The 25,415-nt window shown below is 50.2% G+C and overlaps 2 protein-coding genes across 2 annotated transcripts; one reads left to right on the top strand and one right to left on the bottom strand.

Annotated features, from left to right (window-relative positions):
- The first annotated feature begins 6,169 nt into the window (after window positions 1-6,169).
- Window positions 6,170-13,658, top strand: LOC114922347 (kelch-like protein 12). Its single transcript, XM_029283494.1, has 6 exons — window positions 6,170-6,198; window positions 7,860-7,966; window positions 9,665-9,691; window positions 11,221-11,299; window positions 11,378-11,605; window positions 12,212-13,658. The coding sequence occupies exons 1-6, from the start codon at window positions 6,170-6,172 to the stop codon at window positions 13,656-13,658; spliced, it is 1,917 nt and encodes a 638-aa protein (XP_029139327.1).
- Window positions 13,659-14,676: 1,018 nt separating this feature from the next.
- LOC107284649 (kelch-like protein 18) lies at window positions 14,677-17,872 on the bottom strand. The gene is made up of 4 exons (XM_015812741.1): window positions 17,797-17,872; window positions 17,072-17,150; window positions 16,545-16,772; window positions 14,677-16,183 (listed from the first exon to the last, which is right to left on the bottom strand). Exons 1-4 carry the CDS (start codon window positions 17,870-17,872, stop codon window positions 14,677-14,679), a joined length of 1,890 nt encoding a protein of 629 aa, XP_015668227.1.
- Window positions 17,873-25,415: the final 7,543 nt, after the last annotated feature.

The following is a 25,415-nucleotide window of genomic DNA, read 5'->3' as shown; positions in this document are numbered from 1 at the left end:
GGGAAGTACTGTCCAGAGATGGCACCTTCTTCTGATGGTGTTGACCTTCTAGGTGTCTTCTGTCACCTTGGTTTGACCATGCTGATGGAAGTGTCTTCAGAAGGTTAAAGTATCCGTAACTGGTCATCCTGAACCCCCCACTTTCTGACTTGTCTCCTCTCTTCAGGTCCCACCCCCCAGGTGCCAGTCAGACCCAAGACAACTTTCCCGGCACCCAAGACCCCACACCAGGAGCCAGAAGCAACCACCGAGAGCCTCAAAGGAGGTAAAGATAAAAACCAATTAATAAACACTGAATGCTACAACGAGCCTCTCCTTCTAATTAACGCCATCCTTGGCTAAAAGACACCTTTTACTCTCTAAATATTTAGCGTCGGTGTCTAAAATGTCCCCTCTCTCATACAATATCTAAGTATCTACCATCATACAGCTATTCCACGTTCAGGCAGTGGCCGTGAAAAAAGTAACTCAGGAACGTTTTTCACCCTTAACGACTGTTGCAAAATCCTCCCCGGTCATGTGTTCAAAACTCAGACGTTTCGCAACCGGTTCATATTTATGACGGTTGCAGCATCTCCCGGGGCCAAAGGCTGCTAGGTCAGCCCCATCGCTGAATTTGAGACTCTTTAGAGAGAAAATAACAGTGGAAGTTTTCTTCTGAGTAACTTTCCTGGATTGTCTGGTCAAAACCTGGTTTGCAGCCAGCTAAATCCTCCCACTGACTTGCCTGCCTGCCGGTTTCACGGCTCGCATTTATTTCTGTCTTATCAGGGGAAAAGGGAGGACCTGAACCCAGGACTTTGCCAGCCTCTCCAACTCCTGATTCTAAAGTAGACAAGTGTCCCCAGGGATCAACTGAAGGTAGGAACCCAAAGCCCACCTTCTTACCAGCATCAAGTTGGAGGAATAAGACAGTGGTTGTGGGTATCACCGGTCATTGTGTGCCCCAAAAAACTTTTACAATAATTTCAAGGAATGCCGCCTTCATGCTTAAGAAAAAAAATGTGAGAATTATCAATAAAGGAGGAGGAAGAAAGAAAGAAAGAAAAAAGAAGGAAGGAAGGAAGGAAGGAAGGAAGGAAGGAAGGAAGGAAGGAAGGAAAGAAAGAAAGAAAGAAAGAAAGAAAGAAAGAAAGAAAGAAAGAAAGAAAAAGAGACGAGGGAGGGAGGGAGGAAGGAAGGAAGGAAGGGAAAGAAAAAGGAGAAAGAGAAAAGAAGAAGAGAAGGAGAAGGAAGGAACGAAAGGAAGGAAAGAAAAGAAAAGGAAAGAAGAGAAGGAGAAGGGGACAAAGGAAGGAAGATAGGGGAAAGAAGGAGGGGAGGAGGAGAAGAAGAAGAAAAGAGGAGGGTATTATAAAAAAGAAAAGGAGAAGAGGAGAAGAAGGAAAAAGGAGGATAGTATAAGAAGAATGAAAGAAGAAGAGGAGGAGGAGGAGGAGGAGGAGGAAGAGGAGGAGGAGGAGGAGAGGAAGAAGGAAGAAGATAGACGGCAAATCCTGGTTTAAAACAGGACAACTTCCTGGAAAAAAAAGACAGTTGGTGGGATGAGCAATTCACCGTAGAAACAGACAAACGTTGGACGAAATTAACATTCTCACTGGTAATAAGATAATAAAGCGAAATATTCCGAAGCAGCCTATCTGCAGAAGAACTTTGGGGACCCCCACCTAGCCAAATTATTTCCAGGGGGAGGTCTCTTTCCCTCAGCCAGTCGATACCCCTAACTTTTGCTTTTGCTTCCATCTCAACAGAATATGATGACCTGCTTGGATGTAAAGAGGAAGGCATCCCGTCCCCCTCACCCACCCCTGATTCTCAGCAGATTCTCACCCAAGGCCCCCCAAAAGGTTAGGGAGAAACGAAGCAACTCAACTCGCCGATCGAAACGAAGACCGCCAGCCCCAAATTCGAATTTCTTCCCTTTTCCTTGCAGAGGGAGAAGGCCCATCCACACCGGAACCGAAGCCCGTCACTCCTCAAACCCTCATCCCCAGCCCTAAACAGCAAGAGACGTCTCCGGTTTCCGAGCAAGGTAGGCCAGTCCAGGTATTCCTCAAACCTACGACCAAAACGGAGCCCGGCCGTTTAGGTTGCTAAGCAAAACGGGGTTTGGCCACGTTTTACGACCTTCCTCGCCGCCGTTGTTAGGGGAAACCCTGCCGTTGTTAAGTGAGTCACAAGGTTGTGAAGGGAATCCCGCTTCCCCCTTGACTGTGCAGAAGGTCGGAAGGTCACCAAAGGGGACGACGTGACCCCGGGGGACGCTGCGACCGTCGTAAATGTGAGCCAGGTCTGAATTTAGACCACGCGAGGCTGCAACGGTCGTTTAGAGTGAAAAAAAGAGCATACATCCCTTTGTTCAGGGCCCTTGTCACTTTGGTCACTAAGCAAACTGTCGCAAGTCGAGGACTAGGTAGAACCCTTTGGGGAACCGGGCCTTCCCGCCGCGGAAGTCGAGGGGAGAATCCTCCATCCATTTCCCTCCCCTTCCTTTCGCCCGCCTTGCAGTGTGTTACACTCGCTGGTTCGACCAGGATGACCCCGCCGAGAGTGGAGATTACGAACTGGTGGCGGACATCCTTTTCCGGCATCCCGGCGAGATCTGCTTCCTGCCAAGAGAAATAGAGGTTCAGACGCTGGAGGGGATCCCGGCGTCGGAAACGGGGCAGGAGTTTGCTGTGTGAGTTTTCAGGATGGCAACGTTTGCAAAATATTTGAGAACCTCTGTGGCTCAGGGTGGGCTGTGGGGGTCCTTGGTGCTCTCTGAGCTGGGTGGTCTCCTTGCAGACGTTTCACGACCCAACTAGGGAACATTATCAGGACTAGAAGGAAGGGAGTTTTGGAGAGAGAGAAAGGGGGGAGGAGGAGGAGGAGGAGGAGGAGGAGGAGAATTTTGGGTTGTTGATGCTCTCTGAGCTGGGTGGTTTTCTTGCAGACGTTTCATGACCCAACTAGGGAACATCATCAGTGCTAAAAGGGAGGAGGAGGAGAAGAATTTTGGGTCGTTGATGCTCTCTGAGCTGGGTGGTTTCCTTGCAGACGTTTCACGACCCAACTAGGGAACATTATCAGGACTAGAAGGAAAGGAGTTTTGGAGAGAGAGAAAGGGAGGAGGAGGAGGAGGAGGAGGAGGAGAATTTTGGGTCCTTGGTGCTCTCTGAGTTTGCTGGTTTCCTTGCAGACGTTTCATGACCCACCTAGGGAACATCATCAGTGCTAGAAGGGAGTGGGGGGTCTGCAGCCAACCTGGAGGTTCATCCTAGGCTGTGGATTGAGCTAACTTCTGGACACTGTTTTCCTATCACGAGAGATCTACTTCCAGAACTGGCTGCTTTTCAGCTTTCATAATGTCATTCCTTTCTTTGCCCGGTGCAGGAAGCAAGCAAAGATTGGGTTCATTTGCCTCAACATCATGCAAGGGAAAGGAGGGCGTTGCCATGACTACCGCGTGCGGTTCGTGTGCCCGCAAGACTTCTGTTCGGGTGAGGGCCTTTGGCTTCATCGTGAGGTCCGACCTACAAACGTGTATGGATCGCTATATAAAATAAATATTAGAAATGGGGGAGACAAAAATAGAAATAATATTTGGGGGATTCCCTCTTTGCACAGGAGGCCAAGAGACCATCACCTCTCCTGTCCCGGTGTCCACCCTGGGGCAAGTCCAGAGCACCCCAGAGATCCCAGTGAAAGGTACCTAGAGATCATCATAACTGCTTTGCGGACCGCTCGTTGTGCATTTAGAGCCGAGGGTGGCCTTAATAAACACCTGCAAAATACTTAAGTTTATCTGTTGTATAGTATAAGTTGGGTAGGAAACATGAGGAAGAGTCCTCGGCTGAACAGGGAGAAGAGACACAGACTAGACCACGGTCAGATAACAGGCCACGGAGCCCATGGATGGAAAAGGGGCGTGGGAATCATTTCTTGTAAAGAGGAGGGGGCAGAAATGCTGTAATGGTCTGTGGGGGTGGCCTTGGGAGACAGGAGGAAGAGACACAGACTAGACCACGGTCAGATAAGAGGCAGAGGAGCCCCCAGGAGGAAAAGGGGGGTGGGAAGCATCTCAGGAGGGACCCTCCCTAGTTTCTTAGGTTGCAAAGGTGAGGGGGGGGGGGAGAAAGGGACCTGCAAGATTTTCTTGATGTCACCTTACAGTAAAATTAAAGCTAATATTCCTTGATGTGCTTCTTACTTGGCCCACCTCGCAGGGCTGACTTCTTCTCTCTCTCTTCTTTTCTCTCTCTCCCTAATATCCAAATTATTCTAGAATATGCATTGAGAATGTCTCTTTTTCATTCCAGGCTCAAGTTTGGCACCGGTCACTGTCCTCACCCCAACTACTCCAGAAGTAAAAACTGGGGTCCAGGTTGAAGGTGAGTTTATTCTCCACTTTTCGTGGAGGAGGGGGGAGGAGGAGGAGGAAGGAGGAGGAGAAGGAGAAGGAGAAGAGAAGGAGAAGGAGGAGGATATAATAATAATAATAATAATGATGATGATGATGATGATGATGATGATGATGATGATGATGATGATGATGATGATGATGATGATGTTGGAAGGGACCTTGGAGATCATCTAGTCCAACCCCCTGCTCAGTGATCTAAGTGAATCCTGGTTTACTAAGCCACCCGATATCCATGGGTCTGTCTTGATTAACCTGGATCCAGTCCCACGTAAATTACAAAATATTGTCACCCGAATAGCAGCCTTAAATGACATTTCCCCCTACATTTTCAGAATTTGGTTTTTAGGGTTCAGAGTCTATATCCCAAATAATATTTTTGACACAGAAACGAGAGCTCCGGGGCACCTCAGCTGTCCCAGATGCCTATAAAATATTTAGAAAGCAAGAGGCACACTCAATATATTCCTATTTACATCGTATTTAGAAAGGAGAGATCAGTTGGGGGGCGACCGACACAGCTGAATGAATTTAAGAGGCCGAACGGGAGAGTTTGAAAAAAGGAATGCAATTTGGTGGTTTTTTTTCTACTCATTTTTCTACTTATTGTCCAAGCAAGGAAATAGGTCGGCACGAATTTTTAAAAATTGCATGTCGTCGTGAATTTTATTTTATTTTTTACTTTTCTTTTGGGGCCTAGTTTGCAAAACTGTGTGGTTCGATCGGGACGATCCTTCGGGCACGGGGGATTACGAGCTCCTTCACGACCTCCTGGACGAAAACCCCGATGCTATCTGCCTCTCCCCCGTCGGAATCGAGGTTCAAACCCGGGAAGGGGTCCCGGCCTCCGAAACGGGACAGTATTATGCCATGTGAGATTCTGGCCTTACCTGCCTGTCCAAAGCAGGATGTAGTTGTGTTATTATCTAAGCCTTCACACCTCAGAAAAACACAGCCTCCAAGCTATAAGACACAGCACAAAAGGAAAAGCGAGGAGGAGGGAGGAGGAAAAATGCACCCCACAGCCCCAATTCCTTCCCTGGGGAGCGGACTCCCTCTCCTTAGGGATCTGACATTGCTTTCGATGGGTCCTTTTGACAGAAATGATGCTAAGCAGGGGTTTGCCTGTGTCAACGCCCAACAAGGCAAGGGGACCCTGTGTCTGGACTACCGCGTCAGGTTCCTGTGTCCCAAATCCTTCTGTGGTGAGTAACAAAATCCTGGAGGGAAGGAAAAAGTAGCAGAAAGAAGAATAACTTGAACCCGCTTCTCTGAAGGCGCCAGGCGCTTCCAGCTTAATTGCGCCTGCCGTTTGTGGCCAGCATCTGTCCCAGGTCCATTTCGATCCTGACCCTAAGACCTCCAGACCTTTGTTTCTGCCTCTTGACAGAAGTCAACGCACGTCCCCTACACACCTTTGCAGGCACTCACAACACACACAGAGAGACAACATTTTTTTTCCTACCACTTCTCCTTAAACTCAACGTACTACTCACGCCGTGCACCTGGTGGGACCGGATGGAGCGAGCTGAAAAAATGTTGCTTTTTGATAAAGTTGGTCCATCAGGAAAGGTGCTATCGTAGAGTAGCCCGATTCGCCTACGGGAGCTCTTCTTCCAGCTCCATGGGGGGGGGCTCCTTGGGGCGACAAGAGGTGGGTTGGGGTCCCCCAAATAAGTCAACCCTCCGTTGATGTCCGTCAACAGAGAAGGATCAGCCGAAGGAGAGTTCAACCACCGTTTCTCCTGCCACCCGTGAGCCAACGACATGGACGTCTCTCCAGAGTTCCACGCCAGGTAAGGCATCTGAGACAATACAACTCGTTTTAACCTCCTCTTCCTCCTCCTTCTCACCTTCCTTTCCTTCCTTCGTTCTTTCCATCTTCTCCTTCCCCCTTTCCCCTTCTGTCCTCCTTGTCCTTCCTTTCTTCCTCACTCCATCCCTCTTTCCTTCCTTCCTTCCCCTCCCTCCCTCCTTCCTTCCTTCCTTTCCTCCCTCCCTCCATTTTTCCTTTCTTCTTCCTTCCCTTCCTTCTCTTTCTCCTTCCTTCCTTCCCCTTTCTCTCTCTCCTTCCTTCACTGTCCTTTTTCTTTCCTCCCTCCCTCCCTTTCTCCTTCCTTCCTTCCTTCCTTCCTTCCTTCCTTCCTTCCTTCCTTCCTTCCTTCCTTCCTTCCTTCCTTCCTTCCTTCCTTCCTTCCTTCCTTCCTTCCTGTCTCCTCCTGGATTTTGCAAAAGACCCTTCAGTTTAAGTCCTACCAAGAAAATTAGCCAGAAAAAGCTTTATTTATTTTCATTTATTGCACAGGACAAGTCCAAACCGAACCACAGCTGGACATAACCTCTTCCCAGAGTCCCGCACCAGGTAGGTTCAAAACCAAGTTAAAAAATGCACACCATTTTTAAAAGAATGGTTTGAAAGCCACAACGGAGAGAGATTTGGCAGCCGACTCACATTTGCGACGGTGGCAACATCCTGGGATCACGTGATCCCCTTCGGCAACCTACTGACCAGCAATGAAGCCAGATTCACCTCACAATCTGACCAATTTAGCAACTGCAGGGATCCACTTAACCAAGGTGGCAAGAACGGTTGTTAAAATGGGGCAAAAACTCACCTAGCAGCAGAAATGTGGGGGCTCAGTGGCGGTCGTAAGCCGAGGACTTTTAAAGAAAAACGAGGCGCTGATTTCGAATGCCAATAACTTACTTCCTTTATGATGGTTATTATTATGATTATTGTCCGTTCTTAGTCTGCAAGACGCAGTGGATCAACCGAGACAATCCATCCGGCACGGGGGATTACGAGCTGGTTTACTACATCCGGAAAGAACTCCCCAAAGCTCTGTGCCAAAACCCCCTGGCCATAGAGGTGGAGACCCTCAAAGGGGTCCCTGCTTCCCAAACAGGACAGCAATTTGCCCGGTAAGATGCCCAGTTGCCCCCTTTCCCCCCCCCGGATCTGAGCTTTTTCGGCTGCCCTTCCCAAGCGACTTAGCAACTAACAAAGTTGTCGATTCCAACAACTTTGATTCCAAGTTGCTGAGTCCCAAAACTTTTTTGCTCAATAGATACAAGCAGCCCTCAGCTTTCAACATTTCACTGAGTGACCGTTCGGCACGCAAAAAAAAACAGCTTATGACCCATTTTTCACCCTTTACGACCGTCGCGGCCTTCCCCACGGTCGCGCGGTCCAAATTCAGGACGCTTGGCGAGCGGCTCGTATTTACGACGGTCACAGAGCCCCGGGAAGGGGGCGACTGCGTTTGCTAGCTCAAGGACGGCAACGATTCGCGTCACAGCCGCGGGGATTCCCTTAACAAGAGTGGCAAGGGAGGTTGTAAAAATGGGGCGACACACCCTCCACAACGGACTCGCTTAGCCACAGAAATGTCGGGCTCCCTTGCGGTCGTAACTTGAGGACACCCCTGTGTTCTGATGGTTCTTCTCCCGCTTTCAGGAATGACCCACTGAACGGCTTCGCTTGCATCCACGCCGACCAGGGTAAAAGAGGATTTTGCCACGATTACAAAGTGCGGTTTGTGTGTCCTGACTCTTTCTGCTCAGGTGAGTTTCTGTCAACGCGAAGGGATATTCTCTCCTCTGGAGTCGACGCACAGTGCTTCGTTTAGTGACCGCCGAAAGTTACAGCCGAGAGAGAGACGAAGAAAATGACTTCAGCGTTGAACGCCTGTTATTTTTTCTCTTTCTTTTCTGCTTTGGTCTTGAAGGGGGTGATCAGAAAGGCGAGAAGAAAGGCGGACCGTGAAGTTTGCAGATGATTTTTGTCGCCTCCGGCTAAAGATTTGAACCTTGGCGGAAGAAATGAATGACGTTTTGTTCTGCTATTGCTGGCGGATAATACCATAATAATAAAATAATAAAGCATAGAACAAGTATTAGTCTCAGAGATGGTCTGGGGAGGGGGCTCAGTTCTCTCGTTCAGTCTTGCACAGTGGAAGCTGGGGGATTCTGGGAGTTGAAGCCTGCACACCTTCATAGCATCCTGGCTGGGGGATTCTGGGAGTTGAAGCCCACCCCTCTTAAAAGATGCTGGCTGGGGGATTCTGGGAGTGGAAGTCCACCCATCTTAAAGGATGCTGGCTGGGGGATTCTGGGAGTGGAAGCCCACCCCTCTTAAAATTGTCCGAGTTGAGAAACACTGGCATAAATCTTTGGTTACAGCAGCGCATCAATGCGTTTTACCTGTTGGAATTAAACCTGTCCCCATGTAATATTTGATTCCTTCTTCCCAAGCAAACTTTCCTTGTCAATCTGGACCTTTTACAAAGCGTGAAAAATCGGATACCGTCTCATTTAATAACTGGAGCCAGTTTCAAAATGGAACAGAAACACTCCCTCTTAAAAATCATCGTCCCTCCGTTTCCCCGGGGTGCCCGCAGGAAAATCACAATTTCAAAACACGGTCCAGAAATCTACAAAGGGTTGCTGGGGTCTAACAAGCTCACCCCAGGGATCTGTGCCTACCCAGGGCTCTCCCTGAATAATAATAATAATAATAATAATAATAATAATAATAATAATAATAATAATAATAATAATAATAATAATAATAATAATAATAATACTGTAATACCATCAAACATCCACATCTGCCTATCCCAGGTCCTGGGTAAGGATAGGTAGACAAAATGCCAAATCCAGTCTGAACATCTGGCTGATTGTGCGATGATCCATAATAATAATAATAATAATAATAATAATAATAATAATAATAATAATAATAATAATACTGTAAAACCATCAAACATCCACATCTGCCTATCTCAGGTCCTGGGTAAGGCCTCGATAGGTAGACAAAATGCCAAATCCAGTCTGAACATCTGGCTGACTGTGCGATGATCCATCATAATAATAATAAGAGTTGGACGGGACCTGGGAGGTCATCTAGTCCAACCCCCTGCTCAGGCAGGAAACCCTGTACCATTTCAGACAAAATCTGAGCCTGAAGAACTTCAGATTCCACTCTAGCCTATCCATTGCCCTTTGTCTGCACACAGCTCAGTGTGCAGATGTGACATCACAATGGCTGGGCGTCCAGAGAGGCTGGACGCTGGGTCTTCCTGGGGACAGAGGTTCTCAGCCTCCAGGCATGGCAGGGGGGCACCAGAAGACTCTGGAGGAGCAGCCCCAAGGAGCGGAGGGGCAGGAGGCAACTCTGCCAGGCGAGCTGGGCACCGCGCTGGCCCAGGCTGATGGGTCCAGGCTAGAGTGACATATTTTTTTTCCTGACACTTTTTATAGCTTCGGGCTCATTGCCGCTCTTCAGAGGTAAGAAAACCCGCACCCAGAGCCTTTAGGATCAGAAGGGCTGTCATCTCCCTGTCCGTTTCCAACCTACAAACCCAAAATTCCCAGCCAGCGTGCCAAGTTCAGGATGCAAAAAATAAAAAATAAATGATTTATTACCTGCACTGCTTTCTCTCCACGAAGCCCGAGCAGGGAATAAGAAAATAATAAACAGCATTTGGAACCAAACCAGCACAATAAGCCCTAAATAAATGAATAGCCAACTTAAAGCAGAGAGAACAGGGAAAGAAGGGTTATGGCTGAGCCCCCGGTCGATCATGGTTACCTCTGGAAAACTAAGTTTAGTTACAGAACTAAGAAAATAATAAACAGCATTTGGAACCAAACCAGCACAATAAGCCGTAAATAAATGAATAGCCAACTTAAAGCAGAGAGAACAGGGAAAGAAGGGTTATGGCTGAGCACTCCGTCGATCATGGTTACTTCTGGAAAAACTAAGTTTAGTTACAGTTAATAAGGAAATAATAAACAGCATTTGGAATCAAATTTGCACAAGAAACCGTCCGTTAGAATAAATAAATTAGCTTAGTCCATGGCCGATTGAAAGCAGAGAGACAAGCAAAGAAGGAATGGCTGAGTATCCAGGCAATCATGGCTAATTGAAAAGCTAAGTTTAGTTATAGATAGTCCTTGAGTTATGACCACAGGAAAATGGTCAGCAAGGAAGACCTGTGAGGCAGGACCTCCACCGTCCACTACACACCATCCTGGAGAAGTATTAAAAGGTGAAAGGCCATTCAGCTACAATTGATGCAACTGTCAGTCTTTCATTCCATCGTAGGCTGGCTAAAAACCTCCTCCGTTCTTTGTTTTATAGCTTACGATGAGTACTAGCCAGAAAAGAGGACAGGTCACCAAGCTTAAACCAAGACCTCTTGGTTTGAAGGAAGGTAAGCTTCAAAGGACCTCTTACTGAAGGTGTCCCAACTTTGAAGGGTTCACACAACCCTAGAAATGGTGTAGGGTCTCCTGCCTGGGCACAGGGGTTGGACTAGATGACCTACAAGGTCCCTTCCAACTCTGTCATTCTATTCTATTCTATTCTATTCTATTCTATTCTATTCTATTCTACTCTACTCTACTCTACTCTATTTTCTCTAATTCTACTCTACTCTATTTTCTCTCATTCTACTCTACTCTATTTTCTCTAATTCTACTCTACTCTATTTTCTCTAATTCTACTCTACTCTATTTTCTCTAATTCTACTCTACTCTGTTTTCTCTAATTCTACTCTACTCTACTCTACTCTACTCTACTCTATTTTCTCTAATTCTACTCTACTCTATTTTCTCTCATTCTACTCTACTCTATTTTCTCTAATTCTACTCTACTCTATTTTCTCTAATTCTACTCTACTCTGTTTTCTCTAATTCTACTCTACTCTACTCTACTCTACTCTACTCTACTCTACTCTACTCTACTCTACTCTACTCTACTCTACTCTACTCTATTCTTGTGAACTGAGCATGTGTCCTCTTCCCGAAGCCAGGATTGACCGAGATGTACCAGGGGGAGCTGCTTTGTGACATCACTCTTGTGGTTGAAGGACAGAAGTTCCCTTGCCACAGGTAAGGGCCTCCCACCGTGTCCCTTTGCAGACCAGCCCTGCTCTCAGCTTTATCCCCAACGGGTCCCTCTCGTCGCAGGGCCTTGCTAGCAGCCGTGAGTCCTTATTTCCGGGACGTCTTCATCAAAGGTGGGAAAGAGCTGGAAGGGACGGAGGTCCAGCTGCAGGGCGTGTCCCCGTCCATCGTGCAGAACATCCTGAAATACATCTACACGGAGGAACTCGCACTCACGCCTGAGCTGGCGCCCTTGCTCTTCACGGGAGCCAACCAGCTGCAGATCACCCCCTTGCAGACCGTCTGCTGTGGGTAGGTTTCCAGAGGTTGAATGACAATTTTTGCAAAGGGCTTCTTTGATCTCTAACAGAGTTTGATCTCCTCCCTAAGATTTCTTAGTGGTCTCCCGTCCAAGCCACCACCAAGCGTGCTCAAATGGGAGAGCCTCGGAGGTGAAGGCGAGACAGAAGAGGCAAGACCCAAAATAAGATGTTTTTATTTTTCTTCTGTGCTTAGGAAACTACGGTAGCTAAATCGGTTAACGATCGAAATAATTGGTTTTTAAAAAGTTGGTTTAAGAAAAAAACTAAAAGAGCTTTTTTTAGGGGGTAAAAGGAACCAGGCTAGAAACCAGGAGCACCAAGGATCTCCCAGTCCTCCCTCCCAGTCCTCCTCCTCCTCCTCCTCCTCCTCCTCCTCCCCCTCCTCCTCCTCCTCAAAACCTACTGCCTTCTAGCTTGGAGGACGTAACCTAGCTCGGTTATGAGACGTCTACAAGAAAACAACTAAGCACCAAGGATCCCCCAGTTCAACCCTTCTCTCCTCATTCTTCAAAAAAACAACAACACCAACCTGCCCTTTTAGCTTCTCTTTGAAGACCAAGTTGGTCTCTCCTTCTCCATCTCTTTCTCCTCCTAGGTTCCTGGTGACCCATATCTCCATCCAGAACTGCTTTGAGATGTATTCCCTAGCTCAACAGCATCACAGCCAGCCTCTCCTTCACGCTGTTCTCCAGCTCCTCATCAATAATTTCGACCGGGCCTTTGAAGAGGACAATTTCTTCCAACTGGACTCCGCTGATCTGGCCACCGTCATCTCCTCCGATGACCTCGAAGTCGCTTCCGAGCTCAGGGTCTACCAGGTCGTGCGGCGGTGGGTGCAGAGCGAGCCCCGGAAGCGCAGCCCCTTCCTCGGAGAGCTCTTGCGCCACGTCCGCTTCCCCCTCTTCGGCCCCGAGGAGCAGGACGTACTCCAGGCAGATCTGGAGAGATGGGGTGACCTCGATCTAGAACGGAAAGTCATGGACGGCCCGGAACGGTTGCAACAAAGCCGTGCACTGCGCCAAGGCATGTACAAGCCGCACATTCTGTGCATCGACACCCAGATGTGTGAGTACCAACCGCTGGAGAGCGAAGAGACCCAAATGAACTGCTACGAGCCGCAGGCCGAAATCTGGGAGAAACTTCCCGGCTTGAAGGCCTTGACCCACTCTTGTTGTACCTCCAACGGAGACAGGGTCTACCTCTCAGGAGGTGTCCACAAGAACTTGTACTCCACTGCCGTGTTCGAATTCAACGCCTTCACCAACCAGTGGCTGCAGCTCCCACCCATGGCAGTGCCCCGGGTGGCCCATGGCTTCGTGTTTGACCATCAAAAACTCTACGCCATGGGTGGCTGGTGTAGATTCCAGAGTTTCTTAAACCTGGCTGAGAGCCTTGACCTTGCCACGGGGACGTGGACCCCAGTGGCTAAGCTGCCCTTTGCCCTGAGCCACCCGGCCTCCGGCGTGTTGCGACAGAAGGTGTATCTCCTTGGGGGCGCCACGGGGATCTCAAACCACTGGCTGTTCCATAAGGGAGTCTTGATCTATGAGATGGTTTCCAACACATGGACACAGGTCCCTCTGGCCACGGGCTTCTTCGCCGCAGGAGCCGTGGCTGCCGAGAACGGCCTCTACGTCTTCGGAGGATATGCTGAGAAGAAGTCCGAGGACTGGGAGGAGAGGGCGCTGGTGCCCGAGAACCGTCACGGCACCCGTAAGTGCTTCTTCGTCAACGAGGCAGGCAAGGTGAATTTAAACGTGGCCGTCCCCAAGCTGCGGCGGGCACTGGCCAACGCAGGGGTGGTACGCTGCGGGAAGCGGATCTACGTGTTGGGTGGAGAAGATCTGACCCAGCGCTACAAAGCGATCTACTCCTGGCAACCGGGTGAATCCCGCTGGCACCGGGCTAGTGCCGAAATCCCCTTGCAGCGGGAAGGCATCAGCAGATTTGGTTGCGCGACGTTGCTGAGACCCAAGGCTCATATTCTCCAGCTCTTCCAAGTGACCTCGGTGGTTGTCGTGTCGGCTGTCCCGAAATCATAGTTCCCACCACCCTCTTCGGCTTCACGTGTGAACATCAAGTGGGAATTATCAATAAATTCTACTGTAATGACGTACAATCACGGCTGGCTTCTATGGGCCTTGGCCTACTAGCCTATCAAGGTTACTCAAAGGCTACAAAGACTGAGGACCTCAGAACACATGGAGCGACATTCCGATGTCTCCAACGCACCAAATCCTAGCAGGTGTGACAACATCCCATTCGGAAGATGTTGGTGTCCTCACCTGACCTCAAGTTACCACCGGCTAGAATTTCATGGAGTTTGGTGACTCTGATATTCAAGTTCCTGTTTTCTCGTTCTTTTCAATAAATTCAAGGGGCAATGGAAGGCACGGTCTGGGGGAGGGGTCTCTCCTGTGCGATTGGGTGAAAACATTTTAAACATTGCAAAAGTAAAATAATTTGCCCAGATATCCGGGCCCCTCCCTCACGAATGAAAGGCAGACACACACGTGTAGGCAAGGGAGTACTTTTTCTTTCTAGACTCTGTGTGGGACAAGGGGGTCCCTCCGGTTGGGGCCCCCAGTGTGTGTTTGTGTTTGTGTGTGTGTGTGTGTGTGTGTGTGTGTGTGAGAGAGAGAGAGAGAGAGAGAGAGACAGAGAGAGAGAGAGAGAGGGAGAGACAGAGAGATGGAAAGAAAAAGAGAATATGAGAAAGACAGAAAAAAGGAAGAAAAAGAAACAAAGAGAAAGAGAGAGAAAGAGTAAGAGAATGTGAGAAAGAAAAAGAGAGGAGAGAAGGAGTAAGAGAGAGAAAGAATGAGAGAAAGAATGAAAGAGATGGGATGAGAAAGAAAGACAGAGATGGAGTGAGAGAGAGATGGAAAGAGAGAGAGAAATAGAATGAGGGAGAGACCAAGAGAGAGAAAGAATAAGAGACAGTGAGAAAGACAGAAAGACAGAAAGAGAGAGAAAGCAAGAGAGAGAAAGAATGAGAGAAAGAGAGGGAATGAGAGAGAAAGGCGGACAAGGGGAGAGGGGGACGAGGGGGGTCCCCTCTCAGCAGGCAGGCCCCTCCAGCCCGGTCAGGGCCACGGCGGTCTTGCGGAAGAGCTCCAGGATGGGCTTCTTGGGCAGTTTGACGGCAGCGCAGCCGAAGCCGCTCACCCCCCAGTTGGCGAAGGGCAGCCGCTCCTGGCAGCAGGTCCAGCGGGGGGCGCCGGGCTCCCAATAGTAGACAGTGTTGTAGTACTCCTCCTCGCTCTCGCCCTCGGCCCGCCGGCCCCGGCCCAGCGCCACGTTCTCGCCGCCCAGCACGTAGATGCGCTGCTTCCAGCGCACCACGCCGGCCCCGGCCAGCTCCACAGGCAAAGGGGGCACAGCCACACGCCGGTCCACACGCCCGTCGGCGCCCAGGAAGAAGCAGCGCCGTGTGCAGCGCAGCCCGTCTGACTCAGGCCGGCGGTCACGCGTGGGCTGGTGGTGCCGGGTGCGTCCACGGAAATAGCCGCCCACAACGTAGATGCCCTCGCTCATGGCCACGGCGCCCGCCCAGTAGCCGCCGCTGCTGAGGAAGGCCTGGCTCCACTGGTCGGCGCCCACCTGGTAGATCAGCACTTTGCGCGACGCATACCAGGCACCCACCTCCTCAGTTGCGCCACCCACCAGGTAAAGGCGCCCCCGTAGCGCAGCCGCTGCGAAGTGGCTGAGCGGCAGTGGCAGGCGGGCCACACGTGCCCAGCGTCCCTCGGCCAGGTCGTAGCTCTCAGCCGAGTCCAGGTAGTCCTCGAAGTCACGCCAGCCACCCAGCGCGAAGAGGCGGCCGCCCCACGCGAGGAAGCCGTGAGAGGCCCGCGCCACCGACATGGGCGCCAGCCGGCTCCAGCGGCCCCGCAACGGGCTGTACTCGTGCAGCGCGTTGGAGTAGGAGTCGTCAGTGCGCACCCCACCCGTGACGAAGAGGCGGTCGCGCAAGGCCACGCAGCGGGCGCAGTAGAGGCGCTCCTGCAGCGGCAGCTTCTCCCAGCGGCCGGCCTGCGGGTCGTAGCAGCCCACCTGGAAGTCCTTGGTGCGCAGCTCGGGGCCCTCCAGGTTGAAGAGGTCCACGCAGACGATGCAGGTGTCGAACATGCCACGCCGGAGCCCCCCACAGCGGGTCAGCCGCTCCTGCCGGCTCAGGCGCCGCCAGCGTGGGCGCAGCTCCTTGGGCCGCTGCAGCAGCTCGGCCTGCACCTGGCGCAGCTCCTCTGGGGTGAGGAGCGGGAAGCGCACCTGGGCCAGCAGGCGGGCCAGGAAGGGGAGGCGCAGGGCGCTCTGGGCCTGCACCCAGCGCCAGGCGGCCCGGTAGACCAGCAGCTCCGAGGAGACCAGCAGGTTGTCGGAAGCCAGGATGCTCTCCAGGGTGCTGGGGTTAAGGTCCAGGAAGGCGGGGGTCTCCTGGGACAGGCGCTTGAAGTGGGCGTGCACCAGGCCCTTGGCCTCCTGGAAGAGCGCGGGGTCGTTGTGAGAGTAGCCCAGCTGGTAGATGCTCAGGCAGTTCTCCGGAGAGAGGTGCTCCAGTAGGTAGCTGTGGAGAGAGGAGGGGGCGTAAGGTGGCAGGAGCAACCAGAGCCCCACCAAGGAGGGAGGGAGGAAGGAAGGAAGGAAGAAAGGAAGGAGATGGGGAGGGAGGAAGGGACCTTGGAGGTCTTCTAGACCAACCCCCTGCTCAAGCAGGAGACAGTAGAGTAGAGTAGAGTAGAGTAGAGTAGAGTAGAGTAGAGTAGAGTAGAGTAGAGTAGAGTAGAGTAGAGTAGAGTAGAGTAGAGGCTGGAAGGGACCTTGGAGGTCTTCTAGACCAACCCGCTGCTCAAGCAGGAGACCCTATACCATTGGTTCCCCCAGCCAATTAAAAACATCCAGCAGGCATTATGCAGCCTGGTGTTTACCTGGAACAGCTTTCCAGCAGAGGTAGGATCTGGAGGCGGCTGGCTGCTTCATACAAATCTTCGGCAATCTCCAGTGTGAGTACGATTTCTTCCGTGTAGTAGTATTGCACCACCGCTTGAATAATGGAGGGGTCCATGTCCTGCAGGAGCACCTCGCCATCCTGGCATTCTCGGAAAGAGTTGGAGAACATGGCTCGGAAATAGGGGTTGATAGCCGCCAGGAGTATCCTAGGATCAGGAAACACAACAGAACTGTTGTTTTCCATCTGGCTTTCCAAGTGTTTCCTGCCTGGCCAAAGAGGCTTCTGTTTTTCCACCTCAATTCTCCGGGATTTGCCAATATTTTTTTTCTCTGCAATTTTGGGAATTGATCTTACTGTAGTGGAGTGGCAGAGAGAAATAGGATTCACTTATTTTTTTTTTGGGGGGGGGTGTTGTTGTTACCCAGGTCTCCTCCATTAGGCAGTAAATTCTGGCCACCCTTACCGCTGTAACACAAAAAAGCTAAGTGCACCATAGCACAATACCTGTGACAGGGAAATCGTTCCCCTTTAGCCACGATAGTTGTGTCGCACAGAAGCTCTTCCTCATGCAGCTCTTTCAGGCCTGAAAAATAACTCGGACTTGTTACCGCCTTTGTGAAGAAAGACACAAGCTCTTCTCAAACAGAACTCTGCATCGTTTCCAGCATGCGCACAGGATTGTAAGAGAGTAAGCCGGCACACAGTGAGGAATACACCGAGCTGTTTGTATAACACACTCGTGGCTCAATGGAGAGAAAGGGGTTGTAAGAGAGTAAGCAGGCACACTGGTGATTATACATCATATTGCTTTTGATGTATAATCCTCACTGTGTGCCTGCTTACTCTCTTACAATCCCTTTCTCTCCATTGAATGTAACTACAAACGGTTCCCCTTTTTGGCTCATTATTTCACCGCCATCGGAAGGAGCACTCCAAGAGCGAAGGAGTAGAGAAAAAGAAAGACACTCCCGGTCACACGATTTCCCTCCTAGTGACCGCTTTGCTTAATGACAGAATTGCCAGTCCCAAGTCTGGTCACTAAATGAGGACTGCCTGTATTTTAAGGGCATCCTCAGAGTCCATTGACACCTCCAAAATACTATTTGAAAAGCCCCGCTAACAACCTGCAATCCTCAAACACGGAGGCCGTCCTGGGTTGCATCTTTCTACGGAAACCTGGTTAGTCTTGTTCTAAGTAGGGCTTGTTTTCCTGAAGACAGGAAACTCACCTTCGCGTATGTAGTGATCCAAAGGTTTGGGTGGATCCCCGGCAAGATTCTCCTCTCTGTCTGGCAGTGGATTCATTCTTGTGCTCCAAGTTGATCCCAGAAAGGGAAGCTGTGTTTTTATGTCTGAGTAAAGAAATCAGAGAGAAAACTCAGAGAAGAAGGACAGAAGGACAATTAAAGTGACCGGAATTACAGAGTTCAAATCTAAAATTGTTATCTTAGGGGGTTTTTTACCCCCCCAACCTTGGCAACTTTTAAGATGTGTGGACTTCAACTCCCAGAATTCCTCAGACAGCCATAACGCACCTTGCTCCTCCTCTCTCCTTTCCCCCCCGAACAACAACCCTGTGAAGTGGGCTGACCTAAGGCAGATTGGCCCAAAGTCACCCAGCCAGTTTCAGGGCTTAAGGCAGGACTCGAACTCATGCTCTCTCCTGCATTCTAGCCTGGTGACTTAACCACTAGACCCAACTGCCTCTCTTTGAAACGGTCTCCTTTGAAAGGGGGAGGGGTTGGGTGGGTGGGTGTCTTACCTGGGGGGGGGGTTGTAAGTAAAAAATGAGGGAGCCAAAGAAGTTGCAGATGCCTGGAGAAAGATTGTGCGATGAAAACCTACATGTCTGCACACACACACACACACCCTCAGCAGCACAAGGATACACAAACACACAAACACACACACACACCTGCGCGCTGGAGAACGTTCACCCTTAACGCCCTTAAGAACATTCAGCAAACAGAATGGAAACAGCAGAGGGAGAAATGCAGAAGGATTTCCTTTTGCGTAGCACTAATGTAGAGAAATTCATGCAAGTTTACAGAGGGGGTGTGTTTCCTCCTCCCACTAGGCCTTCCTACCAACCCCCCACCCACCCACCTTGACCTGTCCTTTCACCCCCTACCTTTCTCCAGACTGGGGGGGGGTCTCACTTCCTCCCAGACCCGGAAGCCAAATGGGCCCTAAGTGTCAGCGGGTGTCCCATTGGCTCACCTGGGACAGGTGTCATAGTCCATTTTTACATAGGGGGGGAAGGCCCTCTGATGTGCTCATCCCTGATTGTCTGCCTGCAAGGATGGGGGGTGGGTGGGCAAGCCTGGCCCAGATGGAGGAGGGGAAGGGGCTCTTTGGAGGGGGGGGGAGAGGAGCGAAAACCTCCAAAAAGAAGGAAGCATAAAGGTGATCTCCAGTTGAAAACTTTGGGCTGTAAATATTTCCTCTTTACACCGTTTCTCTCTTCCCTTAAAATATGAACAGACTATCCAGCGCGGTCTGAGAATCGGCATCTCCACTGAATAACGGACAGTCAAGCTGAAGCTCAATTAATCCAAGTAAAAATGGCAAATGGGGGGGGGGAGAAATCCTTTACCCAAACTTCCTCAACCCCCCAAATCAGTTACCCAGACCTAATCCATGATAGCAGTGTTCCAATATCTCAGGGGTTGCCATAAAGAAGAGGGAGTCAAGCTATTCTCCAAAGCGCCTGGAGGCAGGACGAGAAGCAACGGGTGGAAACTGATCAAGGAGAGAAGCAACCTAGAACTAAAGAGGGAGGGAGGGAGGGAGGGAGGGAGGAAGGAAGGAAAGGAAGGAAGGAAGGAAGGAAGGAAGAAAGAAAGAAAGAAAGAAAGAAAGAAAGAAAGAAAGAAAGAAAGAAAGAAAGAAAGAAAGAAAGAAAGAAAGAAAGAAAGGGCAATGGATGGAAACTAATCAAGGAGAGAAGCAATCTAGAACTAAGGAGAAACTTCCTGACAGTGAGAACAATTAACCAGTGGAACAACCTGCCTCCAGAAGCGGTGAATGTGCCAACACTGGAAGTCTTTAAGAAGAGACTGGACAGCCATTTGTCCGAAATGGGATAGGGTTTCCTGCCTGAGCAGGGGGTTGGACTAGATGACCTTCAAGGTCCCTTCCAACTTTACTATTATTACTATTACTAATCCACATATCGAAGGATGAGGTCTGCAAACGCAAACGGAGTCCATTAAATTAGGTTTCCCAGAGGAACTGCATGTTCACAGAAACACACACACACACACACACACACATACACGCGCACACACGCCCCTCAAGTGTCACTCCAGAATCAGCACGTACACACACTCCCACGCCCAGGACAAGCTCCCCCTATAAAACAGTCTCTCGGTACCCCGTTTCCCTGTAGCTGACCCTACAGGCGAACCCCTTGCTTTTAGGAATAAATATGTCTTCTTTCCTCACAGCTGTCTGGATCTCATTTTTATTTATTCTTGTGGCTCTGGAACCCCAAATGATTCTTCTGACAAGCGGAAGGAAGCCGGCAGGAACACATGACGGCCGGGAACGTGAGCAAGGCCCTTCACCGCAATCCCGTCGCCAGATTGTGCAAAAGGATTGCCCCATAACGAAATGCAAGGAAATCCCTTTTTTTTTCCCCCCCCGCCTCCCAGTTTGGGTGCTGTTTCCTCATTTGGGACCTCAGAAACCGTGTCGGAAAAGGCTGCGGAAGCAGATTCCGGGGAGAAAAGGGGAAACCCCCAGTCCAGATTGCTCAAAATGCCAATCATCCCTGGGTAAAAGGGGAGGAGGGGTCTCCCAGGGCACGGCTAAGCGGAAGGACCCCCCTGGCTGAGACGTTAAGTAGATCTGCCACGGGCAGGACAGAAGGGATCACGCTTGAGGAAAGATTGCTTGAGCAAGGGGTTGGGCTAGAAGACCTCCGAGGTCCCTTCCACCTTTTTGAAGTTACGGCGGCCCATTTGGGGGGAAATGACTTGCTTAATGACCAGGGCATTTGCAGAACAACTGCCGTGTTCACTTAATGACTAATACAAATGGCACTAACCAGGAGTCTTCAAACTTGGCCCTTTGATGATTTGTGGACTTCAACTCCCAGAATTCCTTGTGCCTGGCTGAGGAATTCTGGGAGTTGAAGTCCACAAGTCATCAAAGGGCCAAGTTTGAAGACCCCTGCCTCAACTATGACAACAACCCCTTCTTTCTATCATTCTGGGCTTAATTACAGTTATAAATTGAGGGTTATCTCTATGATTGGGGTCCCAATCGAAAGCAAAAAGACCGAAATTATATCTTCTTAGAATATTCTTAGAACAGAAGAAGAGCCGGAAGGGACCTTGGAGATCTTCTAGTCCAGCCCCCTGCTCTAGCAGCAGAACCTATAATATGCCATCTCAATTAAACCAAACGCAAGGGATTCCATTCCTAAAAATCCCCAAACGTCCCGGCTTTGTGCCAGCTGGCCCATTTGCCAAACGATTCGCCTCCCATAATTTGCATTTCTCCCGTATTTTCAAAACAAACATTAGAAACGGGGAGGGCTTCCCGTACATTGGCCCAGTGCGAAGCTACCCTTTTTATTTGTCTGGGTGGAGTGGGTTGAGCAACCCATTTTGACAAAAGTTCTGCTTGCCTTCATAGCTTGGATGAACTTGGTCACGAAAGCTGGTACACCGATTTAAACCGTTCGGCGTGATGTGTGAAGACAGACCAGGGGGCTCTTAGTCACCCAGCAGTGATTAAACAAATCAGTGCTGACTGCAGCAGAAAAGTTCAACCTTCGGCCCTCCAGTTGGAGCAATACCTTGCCTTGGTCAAGAGCTGGATTCCTTGCAGGAAGGAGAGAAGCCACCTGGAATGAAGGAGAAACTTCCTAACAGTGGGAACGGTTAACCAGTGGAACAGCTTGCCACCAGAAGTCGTGGGTGCTTCATCAGAGGAGGTTTTTAAGAAGATATTGGACAGTCACTTCTCTGAACTGCTATAGGGTCTCCTGCTTTAGCAGGGGGTTGGACTAGAAGACCTCCAAGGTCCCCTCCAACTTTATTCTGATTGATTGATTGATTGAAATGGTCTAGGGTTGGACTAGAAGACCTCCAAGCTCCCTTCCATTTCTATTCTGATTGATAAATAGAGTTTTCACAGCCACATCTTCCCAGTTGCCCCCCCCCTTCCCTTTTCGGGGTGGGAGACCCACAACCTCAGACAAATGTTTGTCCAGTCTCTTGTTGAAAACCTCCAGAGCACCCACAACTTCTGGAGGCAAGTCGTTCCACTGGTTAATCGTCCTCGCTGTTAGGAAGTTTCTCCTTCATTCCAGGTTGCTTCTCTCCTGGATGAGTTTCCATCCGTCGCTTCTTGTCTTTTGACTTCTGGTGCTTTGCAAAATAAATTGACCCCCTCCTCTTTTCTAGGATAATTTGCCTAATCTGGATTTGTGCCTTTGCTTTTTTTGTGTGTGTGTGTTTTGTTCCTGCCTAGCTGTCAAACTTTGCTTTTCTCCAGATTAAATTTCCCTCCTCCGCGCGAAATGTACAGCTGGGTTTTTTCAGATCTGGGTGCTTTGCGAGGGTGTCAGCAACAACTCGGCCCCTCCCTCCCTCCCTCTCCGTCCGCCCACCCCGGCCAGCCTCTTCCCGGCCGAGCCCGCCCCTCGCCTTGCCTGCCTCGGCCTCACGGGTTCGGGCTAGTTGCTGGCATTTTCGCTTTTCTCCCGCATCGAAATGAGGACGCGCCGTTGTCTTTACGCAGCGCTGGCTTGTTGCGCCCTGGAGATGCTATGCCTGCAGGTGAGTCGCGTCCCCCAGGCAGCCCACCCCCCTTCGCCCTCCTGGCCCCCCCGCTCCCCAGGACCCCTCTCCTGTCCTGGGGGAAGCTCCACCCGGGATGGAGGGAGGGGTCCCAGCTTGCATCGTCCGGCACCAAAAGCCTGGGGGGACCTTTATAGACGGCAGGCGCGCTTGGGTAGGGAGGACTCTCCCCTTAGAGCAGGGGTCCCCAACTCCCTGTCCGGGGTCCCTGGACCGGCACCGGGCCGCGGCATGCCCAAAACCGAGCCGGGGGATCCAGGCAGCACGCGAAAGCACGGATCCCCCCCCCAATCCAGTCCGTGGAAAAGCCCCCCTCTCCACGGAACCGGTCCCTGGTGCCCCAAAGGTTGGAGGGGACCGCTGCTTTGGAGGTCTCCTAGACACTAACTCCCATCGTTCCCGACCTGGATGGGGGGGGAGCGTCTGCCTTTCTTCTTACCCTCCCGCGCCCCCTCCCCTCCCCACGGCCCCCTCCCCACTCACTGACAAGGAAGAGCGAACCAAGGGGGCGTCGGTGGGTTGTTGTTGTTTTTTTTTATTACAGAATTCGGTTTTTCCTCGTTTCAAAGGCGAGGGGAAACTTCTTGTCGTGTGAAAATTTCCGCGCGTCAAAGGTCGGCTTTGCGTAGGCTCCGTTTAAGGGGGGGGGGGACAGTCCTGACCCAGTTTTGTGGGAGTCAGGCTGGAGATGCGCGAAGGGTAGCGGTGAAGGTGTTTGAGGTTTCTCCACCACCACCACCCCTCCGTATTCTCTCAAACTTTCCCGCGAGCGCTTTTTCCTGCCCCCGGAGTGCCTACTCGGGAGTAAATCCCAGTTTACAAGCCAGGCTGCCATCCTGGATGGGGCTGAAAGCCGTTGCGCCTGTCTGAAGGAACGGTTAACCAGTGGAACAGCTTTGTCTCCAGAAGTTGTGGGTGCTCCATCACTGGAGGTTTTTAAGAAAAAAAAATGGACAGCCCTTTGTCTGGAATGGCTCTAGGGTCTCCTGCTTGAGCAGGGGGTTGGACTAGAAGACCTCCAAGGCCCCATGCAGCCCTAGGATTCTACGATTCTTAGATAAGATACATGATAAATGGATGGATGGATGGATGGATGGATGGATGGATGGATGGATGGATGGATGGATGGATGGATGGATGGATGGATGGATGGAACTGCTTCCCTCTGGAGGTTTTGAAGAAGAGATTGGACAGCCGTTTGTCTGAAATGCTATAGGGTCTCCTGCTTGAGCAGGGGGTTGGTCTAGAAGACCTCCAAGGTCCCTTCCAACTCTGTTATTCGGTTATTCAGCTATTCTGTTGTTAAGGGAATCTAACTTCCCCATTGACTTTGTTCATCAGAAGATCACAAAAGGGGATCACACAATCCTGGGACACTGCAACCATCATCAGTGTGAGTCAGTTGCCAAGCGTCTGAATTTTGATCACAAAACTTTTCACGCCGTTGTGTGTGAAAAAAACAATCCCAAGTTGCTTTTTTCAGTGGCGTTGTAACTTGGAACGGTCACCAAAGGAACGTTGTTAATCAAGGACTTCCTGTAATGCATGTAACAGAGTAACAGAAGAGTCAGAAGGGACCTTTGAGGTCATCTAGTCCAACCCTCTGCTCGGGCAGGAGACCCCATACCCTTTCAGAGAGGTGGCTGTCCAATCTCTTCTTAAAAACCTCCAGTGCTGGAGCATTCACAACTTCTAGTGGCCAGCTGTTCCACTGGTTCATTGTTCTCGCTGTCAGGAAATTTCTTCTTCGTTCTAGGTTTGCTTCTGTCCTTGATCAGTTTCCCTCCGTTGTTTCTTGTCCGGCCTTCAGTTGCTTTGGAAAATAAATTGACCCCCTCCTCTTCTTTGGGGCAGCCCCTCAAATACCTGAAGGCTGCTATCATTAACGAATATTAATTAATGAATCCTAGGCAGGGTATTGAAGGAGTGTATTTTTGTCCAATAATCCTGGTTATAATGTGGGAGAAGAGAGACAGTTTGGTGTACTGTAATGACTACGGCATCCGCTGGAAATCAAAAGGCCATGAGTTCAAGTCCTGCTGTAGGCACGAAGCAGCCGGCCACTCTCTCTCAGCCCTAAAATGGCATTGGAAAAAAACCTTGCCAAGATAAAAGCAGGGAATTGTCCGGGCAATCACCAGGAATCCACGCAGGGCGGACAGGATTATTAGGTCGAATCTGCCTTATAAATTGGTAATCTGTGTCCATGTTTGCCTCGCTGATTTTTTTTTTTTAGCAGATGTTGTTGCTAACCCAGCTCGGAGAACAGGAACCGTGCAACTTCCCTTAATCAAAGTCTGCTCCCGTTTGATAGTTCCTTGTTTTGATTACATCCGTGGTTCCCTTTAAATCTAGAGAGGATAGCCTCTAAGGTGACGGGGGCCCAAATCCAACAGGTAAAGTAGCCAACTGGCTTTAATAGCCCCCCCCTCCCCGCACCGCCCCGTGGGTTTTATTCTTTAATTTTTGATGGAAAAAAAAATCTTTGGTGAAACTTGGAAGAGATAGAAAAAGCTCTCCCCGCGCAAATCGTTTTAGGGTTAGGGTTTCTCGACTTTAACGACTCTGAGATGGGTGGGCTTCAGCTCCCTGGCTGGGGAATTCTGGGAGTGAAAGTCCACCCGTCTTAAAGTCAACGAGGCTGAGGAAGGCCGGTTTAGGTGACACTCCAGCAGGGTGAAAATAGAATTTTAGTGCCGATATAGTCCTTCAGCCCTAAAACACCTCTGGATGTAGCCAACCTTGTCCTGTTATGTTGTGATTGAAAATGGAATACGGGGGGGGGGGGGGGGGGGTNGGGGGGGGGGGGGGGGGATGAGTATCTATTTATTTATTTATCTATTTTTATTTTGTCTGTCTGTCTATTTCTAATAGACAGCTAATCCTGTCCTGTTATGTTTTGGTTGAAAATAGAAAACTGGGAGTCTGTATCTCTCTGTCATCTATCTCTATCAATCAATCTAGCTAGTTAGCTAGATTGGTAGATTGACAGCTATCTATCTCTCTATCCATCTATCGATAGCTAGCTAGTTATC

Source organism: Protobothrops mucrosquamatus, unplaced genomic scaffold (assembly GCF_001527695.2).
Source record: "Protobothrops mucrosquamatus isolate PMUCROS unplaced genomic scaffold, P.Mucros_1.0 scaffold109, whole genome shotgun sequence".
NCBI lineage: Eukaryota > Metazoa > Chordata > Lepidosauria > Squamata > Viperidae > Protobothrops > Protobothrops mucrosquamatus.
This window is presented reverse-complemented; position numbering and strand designations above follow the sequence as displayed.